Source organism: Labrus bergylta, chromosome 16 (assembly GCF_963930695.1).
Source record: "Labrus bergylta chromosome 16, fLabBer1.1, whole genome shotgun sequence".
Taxonomy (NCBI): Eukaryota; Metazoa; Chordata; class Actinopteri; order Labriformes; family Labridae; genus Labrus; species Labrus bergylta.
The window spans coordinates 7,758,702-7,773,043 of NC_089210.1; the positions used below are offsets into that span (position 1 = coordinate 7,758,702).

Below are 14,342 nucleotides of genomic sequence, written 5' to 3' on the forward strand. Positions count from 1 at the left end.
AATACAAATATTGTTTTAAAAATAAACAAATGTTAACAGTATAAAATCTTGAATATATTTTGTTATTATTTAAAAACATTGCAAAGTTTTTGTGTAGCATTAAAATGCTGCTAACTTAAAATTATAAATGTACTTATTTTCAATCTTAGAGTTAAAAACATTTCTCAAACGACCCTAATGAAGTCTTCACTTTGTGTAGATTGTCTTTGAGAAGCATTTTCAATTTCCTCCAGTTAGAAGAAATATCAATCAACTACTTTGTTGTCCCACAAAGTCGTACTCTTGAGTCACCTCTCCATTTTTCACAAACCCTAACCCATACCACTTTGGTTGAAATATGAACTTTTCTCAAACAGAACTTTAACGTTTTCTTTCCCTCCCCTCTGATTCACTGTCTCTGAATATTCACATGTTCTCACATTACAGTGCTCATATTTCTTCTACTTCTCCTTCACACATGTTGTCAGAGTTCACACTTTTCTAACAGCCAATTTAAACCAAAGAAGACTTTCAGTATTTTGGTCCTGTGCTGAACTCAAGGTTACACTGTGATTTGTCGGTAAAATCAAAAAGCTGTATCTCCATAATGCTTACACTGGACTAATCTTACTAAATCTATATTTATTTTGACGTTTTAAGAATAGCTTTGAAGAAGAATCCCACTTGTCATTTCTAGCTTGTTATAGGCAATAATGAGCCTTTTTAAACTGAAACAGAAACTTGTTTCATTGCTATAATCTGCTGCTTAGTCTGCTGTATTGTGTACACCATCCCATTAGTATGGCTGTAAAAGACTGAGAAACAAAATGGATTGAGAAACCATTCCTTTGTATATAAAGCTTTTGAAGTGACATTAGCTGCTGTGAATATATCTTATTATATTTGTGCTCAAGTGGGTTTTCAAAATCAGCGGAGGTCTACTGAGCGAGCAGGATGACAACCTTATTGATGCTGACTGATGACAACAGTGGAGAAATATTGATGAAGGTGATTAAGATGCTGTTGATGGCAATAACCTTGACACTTAATGCCTTTGATAGTTCCAACGCTGACCTGAGGAATCTAATTTTCCAGACTTGCTAGGGCCTCGGACGGACACGCAGAAAAAAAAGCCTGACAATCTGTTGTCACCAGAGTAATACATCTTCCTCCCTAAATCACATCCAACGAATGAATTTTTACTCTGCAGCCGTTCGCCTGGTCCTTTTGCTCTCCATCATCCTCTCCTCTCCACTGTCAAGGCTTCCTCTGTGTGTGTATATAGACAGGTCAATTATTCTTTCAGTCTCTTGGTGTCTCTGTAATTTTGACGGAGGGCGAGTTGTCAATATCTGCAGCGAGGATTGTTCCCCTTGCATCCAAAGGATCTGACTATATAGTGGAAGAGGGAGGCATTTTGTGAGTGCCTTCATGTTTAAACAGGAAGAGCAATTATTACGTTTGTGTGCAGAAAACACACACGGTACATGGACATGCACACAAAAACAGTTGATGAGATTGGACTGGACTTCCAATTAACAGACAAATCATTACTCTTCTCTCCTGTCTACTTCTCATTTGTTTTGCTGTCAAGAACAATCCCCCCCACACACACACACACACACACACACTCGTTATCCATCTATTTATTCGTTTATTGATCCATCTTTTATCCCATCCCCTTGCTAGTTTAAAAAAAAATGTTTTTCCATTTTACTTGCATTCACAGATAAATACACCCAGCTGTGGATTTCTCTTTGCAGGTGGTTTTTGGGTTTGACTCAGAGAGGGAGTGAGGTGGAGCAGGGTGAAGAGGGGCAGACAGTGAGAGGCGACACAGGCAAACTGGTGGCTGTATGGAAGAAACGTAAAATAAAAACCCAACAGATGTAAAATGAACGTGCAATGCAATTAACATGCGAAAGATTCCCACCAGCCGCTCACTGCTCGCATGTTATCAACTACATCAACTCGGCCCACTTGCTTGCGTTCCCTCACTTTACTTTATGCTCGACGGCTGGCAGGAAAAAGTAGGTAGAGTCGGGAGAAACATTTGTCATTTGTGTTTGAATGTTTACACAAACAGCTCACCCTGAAAAGTGTTTCCTGTTACCATATATGCCAAATATGTTATGGAAGAAATAGCCAACGAGAGGTTTCCATTTTGTTCCCTGTCACACTTTCTAATGGTTTTTCTTGTCATGGGTATGGCTCAAAGTTTGCCTTGGGTTGCTTAAACTTTACCCTTGGTTTGAGTTTCCTCTTTCTTAATTTCCATTACTTTGCTTTCTCATCCCTTAACCTTCACCCGGTCCATTTATCGTCTGAATTCCACATACCCTGCTGAGATCCATTGTTGACCTCGAGCCCTCTATCACCTCACTATAGCGTCACTCTTTCCTTTCAACTTTTCCCTTCTGCTCTGTCAGAATTCCTCTCCTGCCATCCCTCTTTTAATTTAGCGTCTTTCATCATCCTCCTCTATCTCCCTCCCAGCTTAGCTTGTCACCACTCGATCACTTTCTTCTCTCTTTCCCTCTTTTCTACTTTCCCCCTTTCTGAGCCTTTTGTCTGTTGAACTGTTAGAAGCACCTGGCACACCATGGGATCAAGGCAACCCTTTGAGCCTATTTGGCTGATGTAAACAGGGTTAGAGAAGAGGTGATAAATTCAGAGGAATGCACCAGCAAATGGGTTGAGGGAGGAAGAAAATGAGTTGTCACAAGGTTACATCAAACTAAGATAAAGATGGTGGAGTGAGATGAAAGATGAAACGGTAGGAAAGGTTCCAAAGATTTAGAACTTTGGAGTGTGAGGTTTGTGAATTGGTCTGGGGTTCAGATGAGCAAGCAGTTCTCCTGAAGGAAATACAGATCAGAGGCCGCAAAGGGCAGACGACAGCAATTAAGAAAAGGCCGATTTTAAAAAATCAGACGGTCTGGGGTTTGATCTCCAGCTGCTGCAGCCACATGTCCGATGAGTCCTTGGGAAAGACACTTAACCCAGTATTCCTGGTAGATCCCGTTTACAGCTTGAATGTTATGTGTCCACTGTTCACCACATGATTGTTGTGATAGTATGATGGATGGCAGGTGTGATAACTGTCATGACGGCACAAGTTTGTTTTTATTTTACCATAACCTAAAAAATATGAACAAACAACTTACCATGTTTTTAAATACTAAATAAGAAGAATTGTAGACATGTAAATGAGCAATTACTAGTTTTCTTTTAGCCGTTTAGTGTTTTGTGCTGAGTTCATAATGAATGACCAAATCATAATCATAATCATTTATAATGATAAATCAATATAGAATCAATATAGGCTAGAGTTTTCCAGTAATGGCCTAATGACTTAATGAAATCCTCTCTGTCCTTATTTATTTCTACATGACTCATCAAAATGTTGTGAACTTATTTTGCAGTATAGTGATACATAATAAACCTCTGCCACTTTCAAAATGATTGAAGCTAGATTAAAACTCCACATCAATCAAGCGTTGATCATCAGTTTCATAGCTGTCTTATAAATACAGAACGTTGACAGTAAGCGAGATCATACCAGCGTTTGTTGATAGTCCCACCACAGCACACAACGCTGTCTTCTAAGTCACCATCACACACATTTACTTCCACGTACTGACAGTTGCCCTTAAGTCTCATCGACCTCTACCAACCAACTCTTCCTAAAGGTCAGTGCGAGACGTTCTTCAGTAATGGCCCTGGTGGAAACAGCGGATTTTTTGCTGTGATATATAATCATGTAACCCCAGAGGGAGGACTCCTGTGCAGGAAGTGCTGCACTGTCTAAGACGGGAGTGTAGCTCGGGACTTTATTGTTGGGGTTGGCGATGAAGAGCAATCGGGGAAACTTGCTGATTCTTGCTCTTCAAAGAAAGCCTGCAGAGTTGAACATCAAGGTGTTCTTCATCTCTGCACAACGTTGTCTGACTATTGCTCTGACATCATGAGACAAAACCCAACTTTTGTTTAACTCAATTCCTGGTGCAATTGGAAAATAAGCTTAAAGAATGTCATCTTTATTGCACCACTCAGTAAACCAAACTGAACAGTAACAGTCAATCATCTCAGATGCCCTTATTAGTCATCAAAGTGTGATACTCAACCACCAAACAATAGTAAAAGACTAGACAAACACATAAAACAGTGTGTTAAGCCATAAAACCAAAGGGTTAGCTTGTCTAGTTAACTTCATAATAAGACAGTTATGAACACATGTCAGGCCACTTCATCAGCCACACTTGTCATTCAGGTTGTAATGAAATCAATTAAAATATGTGTTCACCTTTGACAGCAATGTACCCCTTATATTTTTTAATGTGGGTCAGCTTTTCTTCATACAAGTAGGGGTGGGGCTCTAAGGAAAAAGGTTGTGAACCACTGAATCAGGGGATGAGAAAAATATCTGTTTTAATGTGGTACAACGTTTCATGATAAGTAACAAAAGTTTAGGAAAGGAGAGGCAGAGTGAGGCAATAAGAAAGTGAAGGGGAGAGTTTGGATCAGATGGGCGTCAGAGGACTGAGGAGGTCAGCTGGGTTTGAAGTGTGAGAAACAGAGAGGTGAAATCAATGTGCTACAAAGAAAGAGTGAGGGAGTGAAAGAAAGAGGGAGGGAGGGGCAAAGTGAAGACGAGTCGAAGAAAAGAAGTCCAGCTGCTTTGAGAGGTGGGAATAGATGATTATTTTTAGTGTTGTTTGAGTGCAGAAAGGAAAGCGATATGGATGAGTCTAGCAGCGAAACATCACTGACCCCATCCTGAAGTGGACACCCATTTTTGATCCAAAAATAGTAGAGGAGAGCATGTATAAAACAGAAAGAGGAGAGGCTCTGATCTTTTACTGGGCTTCCTTCTTGAACTCATCTTGCCATCTCATCTCAGACCGTATTATCCATCAGAAAATAATCAGGTAAGATATTACTTCAAGCTTTGTAATGTATATGTAAAAGTCCTTTTTCCCCAGTTATCGCTTGCTACAGAAAACAACCGACGTTGTGGTTCTTCTACAGTTCTTGATGTTTCTTTGTAATCAAATGGGTGATGGATTAAACCAATAGAAGGGGGTTATAGATAGGGGAGCGCTTGTAGAAGTGTAATTTACCGTATTTTACAGGCTCCTCCGTCGAAAGAGAGATTGGATTAAGATACGCCGACTGTATATCAACAAGACAATTACCTTCTGACAGAAATGGTTTGCTGCCAAAACAAAACAGGGCACAGGTGTAAATTTTATTGCAGTGCTTAGTTGTGGTATCTTTCAAGGTCATATTTTAATTACACCTCGGAGATAAAATACAGTCTCCCTACGAGCTCCAGGGAAGCGTAACTTTGTCAAAATGCTGATACAGTGAAAGGCGTGAAGTTCCTCTTGAGAATTAATTTCCTCTGATTCAATAGCTGATCACAGAGTTTTTTTTTTTTTTTTAAATGTTGAACGTGCTTGTAAAGTAAATGAAGAATAGCGATGAATATTCATAGACGGAGCGGTGTTGAGGGAGATGCTGTCTCAGTTAAAGGACATGTGATATTTTGTTTGTGTGGCACAATGAAAAAAGGCTGCTTCTCACCACTCTTCATGCTGTTCCTTTCAATGGAAATTTACATTTTTAATTGGTTCCGTAATATGTTTTGCAAATAGGAATAGTCTCTGCATGCTCAAGATTGCTTTCATCACACGTGTGTAACAAATAAAGTCATTACACTTGATGAGCTTATTGGACAACGTGTACTTGTTTTGCCTACAGGTTGATAAGTGGGCTTCATTCACTTACGTTAATACTGTTAATTCATACTAGCCCTGTAGCTCCAACCCTGCATGTAAAGTATTTCAACAACTTGTGGATGAACTTGAAATTCAAACAAACACTCGTTTAAACCCTTAGTACTTTGATGAACTCTTAATTTGAATCTACCTTGAGTTTGATCATTCAAGTATTTGTTTTAACTTTTGGACCTTTGCTGTAGTACCATCATCGAGTTATCTCCTCGGCAACTGCAGTTCCTCCAGTGACCACTTGATGCTTGCTCAAGTGGTTAAGGCCCAAAGTTAAAATACCCAACTTAACAGCACAATGAAACAGGTTTACAGCCTGATTAATTTCCTATTTACTATTTCCCTATTTATGACATCTGAAGAGGGGTTTCATTTTGTGCATTCCTACATGCTAATCTTGAACTCAATGTAAAATTTGCATTTTGTTTTTTTGTCATTTAGAACAAAGAAGCATGCTGAACGGAGAATGAAGCTCAAGGCAAAATATGTCTATAAAACTGTTCAGTTATGAAAACACACACACACACACACACACACACACACACACACACACACACACACACACACACACACACACACACACACACACACACACACACACACACACACACTCAGAACTCTTGTTGCCAAGCTGTAACTGTGTGGTTAAGCCTGAGCTGTACCTGCCAGGATTAGACAGTGGACATTGGTGATAACAGCAAGCTGATCCCCAGGCCTCTACACTACTTTTATCAAATCCATTCCCCCACTACTGTGTGTGTGTGTGGGGGGGGGGGGTGTGTGTGTGTGGGTGTGTGTAACATGACTGCAAGCATGTTTTTTTTGATTAAACACAATTGTACCTTCTCTATAAGCAGCTCAGTAAAATCAATAGAGACTATAAAACACACTAAATTGCTCTAGCTACGTTCACCCATCAAGATTAATTGAAGATCAACTCTACCGATCAGTAATTTAGATTAAGAGCTTATAGAGAGGCTATTATTGGCTCTCTATAGAAACTGGACAGCAATGTGACTAATCTTTATGAAGATAAATACATGCATGATATAGCTCCTGAAAATGTCTACAACAATTCAGGACAGCCTGCCCCTGAAATCTTCCAGAGTTGTTTATTCACATATGTGCCTCACAGCTTGAAGTCTTACCTTTCTGAAGGAAAGGGGTGGTGGTGGGGGGGGGGGGGGGGGGGGGGGGGGGTCTCAGGGGGGCGAGACATGACTCCAGCTTAGGGGATGAAACTTTACTGCACTGGAATGGCAGCTGATTGTGTAGTAGTGATTCACATTATCAGCGAATGAGTGTAGAAAGAATAGACTGGGGAGCAACTTGGTTATAAAAGTAAGTTTGTATGAGTTTTAAAAAAACAATGCACATTGTTATATAGAAATAAATAATACACCAACACAGCAGCATGAAGGGGAGGAAGTCAATACTGTACATAATACCCTCAAAGGCTGTTTCTGCAGAGGATAAGAGTTCACTTCCAGTTCACAAACTGCATGCTCTGGCACCCAAGAGGAATATTTTTCTGCAGTATGCTCCCCCCCACCCCAACCCCCCTTTTTTTTTCACTCCAAGTCTAACACATCACAACACAGACGCCACTATAAACAGACACACTGCGCTCAAAAGAACTGGGAAGGCTCATGTTTCTTGAAATGTAAGTGCATACTTCTTTAAGCCTGCCACCTTCTTACCCTCGCCTGCTTGGCACCCTCTGTAGCTCATAGAGAAAAGAACACATATTCACACGTTCATGCAGCTGTTACAGGAGACTGGGGAGCATGGTTAGGTTTCCCACACATAGAGAGATCATTAGGGTGATGGGGGACTTCCCACAAAGGATACCCTAGTCTCACATACTTTATTCCTCAATTTAAAGGGCTTACAGGGTGATCACATGGAGGAGGAGATGCAGTCGTTATCCTGCAGAAACCTTAAATCTTTTTTTCTATACTAACAATTCCTCTTCTGAATGTGTGGATTACATCTTCATTAGTTTAAAGAAATAATCTTTGTTAAAATAAGCCTTTCAATTTGTAAGTAGAAAGCCTTTTGTCCTGAGTAGCTTACTTTTTTTTTTTTTTTTTAAACGTTGTTATTACTCTTAAATGATATAGTGATCTAGGTTCAACAAGAACGAATCAAGACTGGACATTATTTCTCACATGAGCCATGAATCAGAGATAGGGCGAGGAATTAGTCTGGCAAAGTATCTTGATAATAGCTTTGTCTTCATGATGTTTTAGGAATTTCCGGGATGTGTAGCATTTTATGTTTTCTAAGGCATCTACAGTGAGTAAATGATTTAAACTTCAACGGTAAATAGAAAAAAGAGAAACATACAGCTGTGTGTCATCATCATATCAGTGATGAGAAACACTGTTTTTCGAATTTTGACAATGTTGAACATGTGACATGTACACAAAGTTCATTAAGTGAATGTTTGTGTACCTTTGGATTGGCTCCTGCAGCGCCTGTTGTGTGACTGAGAGCGTGCACCGAGCACATTCTGAACCTGGGGAACGTACAGTACGACGCACGGATCAACAGTGACCCATTGCACCGCTATAGAAGTGCAGGTTTCACTTTCATACAGTGATAATAATCCACTGAGATCAACATTCTGCAGAGAGACGGCAAATAAACACAACAATTCTCAGTCTTTACGCTTTCAAAGGCTTTATATTATATATTTTTCACACTTAAATATAATAGAAATCAAGTATATCCTCTGAAAATAACTCTGAGTCATGACTGTTTACAATGGGTGTAACACCCGAGTCCCACTGTCTGTGATGTTTTTCCGAGTTTTCCGAGTCCTATCTTCAGTTTGTTTACATCGCCAGGACGGCCGGCTGACTCCTCCCCTCGTGAATAAAAGTTTTTTAATTGAGGGACTAGAGAAAAGAAGAATAACATACTGTACTCACTGCTTAACTGTGTTTCTAGATCACGCTCATTTCAGGTAAATTTACATGCAGTGTGACGATACGAGCATAATAAAGATCACTAGCATTAGCATGCTAACACAACAATGCAGCGCAAGTTGTTTTGGTTTCATGCTGGTGCTCAAGGACGATATCTGCTGGATCAAAAAAATCTCATATAAAGCCTTTAAATAAATTGATGTGGAATGATTAATACAGTTCTACTGGCAGCACACGGACAGAGATATCTCAGTAAATTAATCTTATCCTCCTCATTTCACACTGAATTGTTTCTTTTCCCCACAGACCCCTTTGAGGTAAAGGTCAGGTTGTGAGTTTATAATGATAAAAGATTGGCTGTGTGGCCACACACCTTCAGCGGTGTTAAGTATTGATCGGTGTTAAGTGTGTGAGGCATTATGTTACCTAAGTAGATAACACCATACCAGAAAAAAAAGCTCATACATCACTGACACTGTGTGTGATGCTGCTGGAACGAAATAAATAAAATAGAATACAAACAGACAAGCATGAATAAATATTACTGTGTTCACATCTTCTGAGATATGTCTTCATTTGTATTAATTGGGTTTGTAGTCTCTGAAATGATATTCATTTTTTATGCACAGAGCCCTCTCAAGTCATTAAGAGATGATTTCCCTACACTGTGGTTAATATTTCACTCTGACTTCAAGTGGATCCCAGATAATTACTTTTTGATATTTTTGTTTTGTTTTGTTTTTATTGGTCTTTAATGCCGTCTCAAAACCATCTGATGGTGGACGGTTAAACGAACAATATTCAACAGCTTGAGGCACGATACAACAGCAGGTTGTTGTGGTTTGTAACAGGGAGAAATGAACGGGACACTCGGACTGTGTGCTGCACTGACACACCTAAGTGTCTGTACGTTTTTCTTTTTCCTGCATGGCGTCAACATTATTTAGAAGGCTATTTTAGATGGTGTATAGTGAAGCTGCTTTCACACAGGTACAAAACTCCTGAAAAATTCCCAGAAATCTTCAGGGTGAGCTGCATGTGTCAATGCAAACAGCCATTTTTTTTCACCCTGGCTTTATCCAGACTTTGTCCTGCAAGCTCCCTATAATTTCTGACATCAGGTGTTAACACAGCAGGAAATCTTTTTAAACCGCTGCCAAGAATTTAGGCATTCTAGGTAGCAACAATCCACAAGAATCCTGCAAATTCATGGTGATACTGACGTGTCAAAAAAAAAAAAAAAAAAAACGAACAAAGGGAAGCAGTCAAGGCCAAGCGAGGGCGACTTTTGAAGCAGCGATCAGTTTCAGGAACACAAAAAGCCAAAGCGCTGTGAAGTGCTGAGCTCAGCTTTCATAGTGTGAGGAAGAAGATGATGCTCTGATCTGTCCTCGGCTGACAAACTGAATTCTTCAGCGGTATTTCAGACACAGCTGAGACTCGTATGACCTGTTAAAGCCCCGTGCCCTTCTTTCATCTATAACAGCTCAAGGATAAAATAGAAAACAGATATAGACACCATGCTGGGTGTCTTGTCCCTCTTTACCTCCCGTCCTGTTTTTTTTTATTGTAAGATTTTCTTTATTTGAAGTTTGATGAATCTCGTTCTACGTCTCAACACCGCAACTGAACTTCCCTTCCCTCCTGCTATCTTTCTCCAACTACATCACATCTCTTTCCCCTCCCTTTCTTTGTCACTGCTCCCTGACTGTCACTAATACATTCTGTCAGTCATCACCTGCTCACATGTCCCGGTTTCCTGCTCCATTTCCAGAGTGTCACCAGTGTAATACGAGAATGTCTCCGTGTTCTTTCTGTGCTCTCTAGCGACCTTGTTTCTAACCTTGCCTTCTTTCTGTCCTTCTCTACCATCTCTCCATCCCTCTCGCCTATCTTTTTTTTTTTCCTTTTCTCCCAACAGCCACGATGACAATGAGCAGCATCCTCAACGCTGATGACATCAAGAAAGCTCTGGGGGCATTCGCAGGTAAAGAGCTTATCTTTGATTAAGAAAAAGTGGGGGGAGGGGTTTAGAGATGCCTCTAAAATCTGAAACAACCACAATAGAAGCCGCTGCAAAAACATACACCATGCAAAGTCAAAAATGGAAAGACAAAGAGAAAATACAGCAAAGAAAACACCAACTCACTGCATCACTACAGAAGTGCTCCAGGCCTGCAGGGGGCACTAAGTGGAACTCAATTCTAGTTTTTATACAGAAAAAACAGAGGTTATCAGAAGTTATTTTAGTAGGGTTTGGCTCTTGGTCTCACAGGGCTAAAAAACAACCTCTGTGAGACTAACGTGGCGCCCCCTGCAGACCTGGAGCACTTCTGTAGTTTGATTGGGAACCTTAAGAATAAGAACTACAATTAACTTAAGATTTAGAAGTATAACTGCTAGAGAGGTGATGTTGCATATGGGAAAAACAACAAGGCTCCAGATATAACACCTCAAACATCAACAACTTTGCTTCACTGTATTATGAAGATGTTCTTTTTCCATACATGCATGGCGTTACCTAATGTAATTTACATGTTTTTTTTTTTGCAAAGACAGACAGAAGAGATAATAAGAGCTCCGTGACCCAGAACTGATGGGGCCTCTGGCAAACACATGTTCTCAATATTCATCTGCCACAGTGTTAGAAGGCTGCCTCATTACAGATAGATTTTTGCCTTTGGGCGTCATCACTGGCTTCACACAGGACGAGTCATTTAAAGTAACTTTTAGAAGAGTTTTATAACATCCATCCATAAACGACTTACGCTTTGGAGAACGAGTATGAGGAGTTTAGAAGTGACTGCAAACTTCTAACAAATTGCATTATTGTGTTTGCATGCTTGTTGTGTGTGTGTGTGTGTGTGTGTGTGTGTGTGTGTGTGTGTGTGTGTGTGTGTGTGTGTGTGTTTCCAGCTCCTGAAACTTTTGACCATAAGAAGTTTTTCGAGATGGTCGGTCTGAAGGCCAAGTCTTCTGACGATGTTAAGAAGGTCTTCTTGGTGCTGGACGCTGACAACAGTGGCTTCATAGAGGAGGAGGAACTCAAGTGAGCAAGAGATACACAGACATAAACACACACACACACACACACACACACACACACACACACACACACACACTCACATAAACCGTAAGATCTTGCTGCACACAAAACATTAGTGTTCTTTGACGGGCGTTCCCTTTTGCTTTTCTGTTCTCATATAGATACGTCTTGAAGGGTTTCGCCAAAGATGGCAGGGACCTGACAGACGCAGAAACCAAAGAATTTTTAAGAGCAGCCGACAAGGATGGAGACGGCAAGATTGGAGTCGATGGTAAACGTCAAATTCTATCAGTTTGGGTGTTACGGTGTCACACAGGCAGAGGAGAAAAAAAAGCAACACAAATGTGGAAAGCATTTTGTGTAGTTGGGTGGAAATTCAGAAGAAGTAAAAAAAAATGAATAAATGAATGTAGTTCTTTTGCTCATGGCCCTAATTTTTCATACACTATATGGTCCAAGCCTGGGAAGAACCTGCTCTGCACTTTCTCTCTCTCTTACCCTATATTAGAATTTTCATACGGTCCCTTACTACAAATTCATCACACTACGAATCATATTCTGACTTTTGTAGTCGTGACATATTTTAACCAATAAATCCTAATAAAGAAACCTTCTTTCTTCCTGTTCCCTTTCTCACAGAATTTGCCACCCTGGTGAAAGAATGAGAAGCTACCTGGTGTGACTGACTAGCACACCAAGATCACCTCCTAACCGCCGCTACATCCTGACACCTGCTAGTTCCCCTCTCTCTCTCCCCCCCCCACTCCCCCCAGCACCCACACTTCACCACCCCGACACCCCGACTGCCACTGATTCCTGCCACATGCACTCTTTTCTCCTCACCTTCTCCCACACTGCTGTTTTCACTGAGTGCGGTGCAATACAATACCCCCCCGAAGCTATATTCATACTATTTATTTTTCCCTTTTTATACAAGCTGTGATTTTTCCTTTCATGTATAGATAAACATGCCTGCAGGAATAAACCTCACATTTTAAGACATGAAGTAGATATTTTAAGGAAACCGATTATAAGAGAAAGACCCTCATTTTTTTCCCCCCTATGTGTTTGGAATATTACTCTCTTTCCTTAAGCCAACACTTCATCTCACTTTCCGTCTCCTTTTTTCTCTGTGTCAATCACACCTCTGGCACTGTTCCCTTCTTGCATTTGCCAACCCCCCCCCCCCCCCGACTCTGTCCCTCCCACCCCATCCTCATCATCTATCCATTGAACTATCTTTCATCCCTTTCTCCTCTGGTAACGAGATGTTGTAAAACATACCAAAAGAAGAAAGAGGTCAAGCTGTGAAAGAATAAAATAAAATGAAAGTTAAAAAAAAAAAAAAAAAAGCCTTGAGAACTGTGACTCACTAAGACTCTTCTGTTAATGCCTTCCTTTGATGTGATTCTTCTATCTGATTTTACACTCAGTGCTGCCCCCCCCCTCTCTAATTCACTGTCACTTTTATTCTTATCAAGAGGACGACTGAAGCATATCTTTACAGCAACCTAATAATGTATTAGAGGTGTATTTTAAAATGCTTTGTTCTTCAGGAAGGTCAAAATTAGCCCTCAGTGTCACTTATTAGCATTCATTAGCACTGACTACGGCATCAAAGCGATGACAGGCGATTAAAACATACGTGACGAAAAAAAAAAAAAAAAAAGCTACTGCAGACAGCCGGGGAGCTTCTGCTCACAGCAGCGTCCACACTGCATTATGAATGTAAATTCAGTGGAAGAGAGAGAGGAAAAAAAAGGGAAGCGTTGGCTGCATTCTTCCACCTGCCAGAGAGCCTTCGCTCAAAGAGGGCCGTGCTAGTGTTACAGAACCACGCCGTCAAGCCATTAGCACAATTGGATTCACACTGAGGTTCAATTTAGGTTAAGTATCCCCCGCAGAGGACTCAAAACAGGCGACACGGGAATCCTGAGCTCCTTTAGTAGGCCATTTTACTGCCTGAGCAAATAAACACAGATCTGAAGCTAAGGGGCGATCACATGAAAGGCGAGGATGAGACGTGTTCCTCTCCACCGGTCCCAACAGAGCGTTTCAAAACAAAGACAAGAGGAAATAGAGTCTTTTTTTGAAGTGGATATGCATCTTCTTCAGCATATATATATATATATATATATATATATATATATATATACTGCTTCTTAAAAGTCAGGAAACTTGAAGATGCTATAAATTGTCCCTTTAATGAGCCTCGTATGACGGTTAGGAGGAGAGTGATGTTCAGTTGAAAGGCTCTTGGACGTCATTAACCTAAGTTGGAACATTATTGGTTTAGTGTATTGTTGCTTTGGTCTCAGCTCTTTTGACTAGTTTAAAGTGGGCGGGGCTCCATTGGAAAAGGATGATGTCACACAAATTATCTCAGTGCACCAATAGGATTAAAGGAACACTTGAGCGATAATCTGATGGGACTTATGTTGCCTTACTGGATGAACAGTAGATCTTACCTCTGTAAATCATAACTCAATGTAATGATGCCACCAGTAACTAAAGTGAGACGCATTAGTAGATATTTGATTCTACAACCTTTTTTTTCTAAATACAAAACATTTTGAAACTGTTGTCAAG

The 14,342-nt window shown here is 40.4% G+C and overlaps 1 protein-coding gene across 2 annotated transcripts in view; it reads left to right on the forward strand.

The window, feature by feature from the left end:
* The window catches only part of pvalb6 (parvalbumin 6), a 35,184-nt gene extending 22,073 nt beyond the window's left edge, over positions 1–13,111 (forward strand). The window contains exons 1-5 of one of the 2 annotated variants that reach the window (XM_020651316.3): positions 4,764–4,910; positions 10,629–10,694; positions 11,624–11,756; positions 11,915–12,024; positions 12,393–13,111. In XM_020651316.3, the coding sequence (XP_020506972.1) occupies positions 10,634–10,694; positions 11,624–11,756; positions 11,915–12,024; positions 12,393–12,418 (330 nt within the window). In that variant the 5' untranslated portion in view covers positions 4,764–4,910; positions 10,629–10,633 and the 3' untranslated portion in view covers positions 12,419–13,111. Of the gene's footprint in view, positions 1–4,763; positions 4,911–10,628; positions 10,695–11,623; positions 11,757–11,914; positions 12,025–12,392 lie in introns of those variants that run through there. The other variant, XM_020651315.3, reaches the window with a different exon arrangement.
* The last annotated feature ends 1,231 nt before the right edge of the window (positions 13,112–14,342 follow it).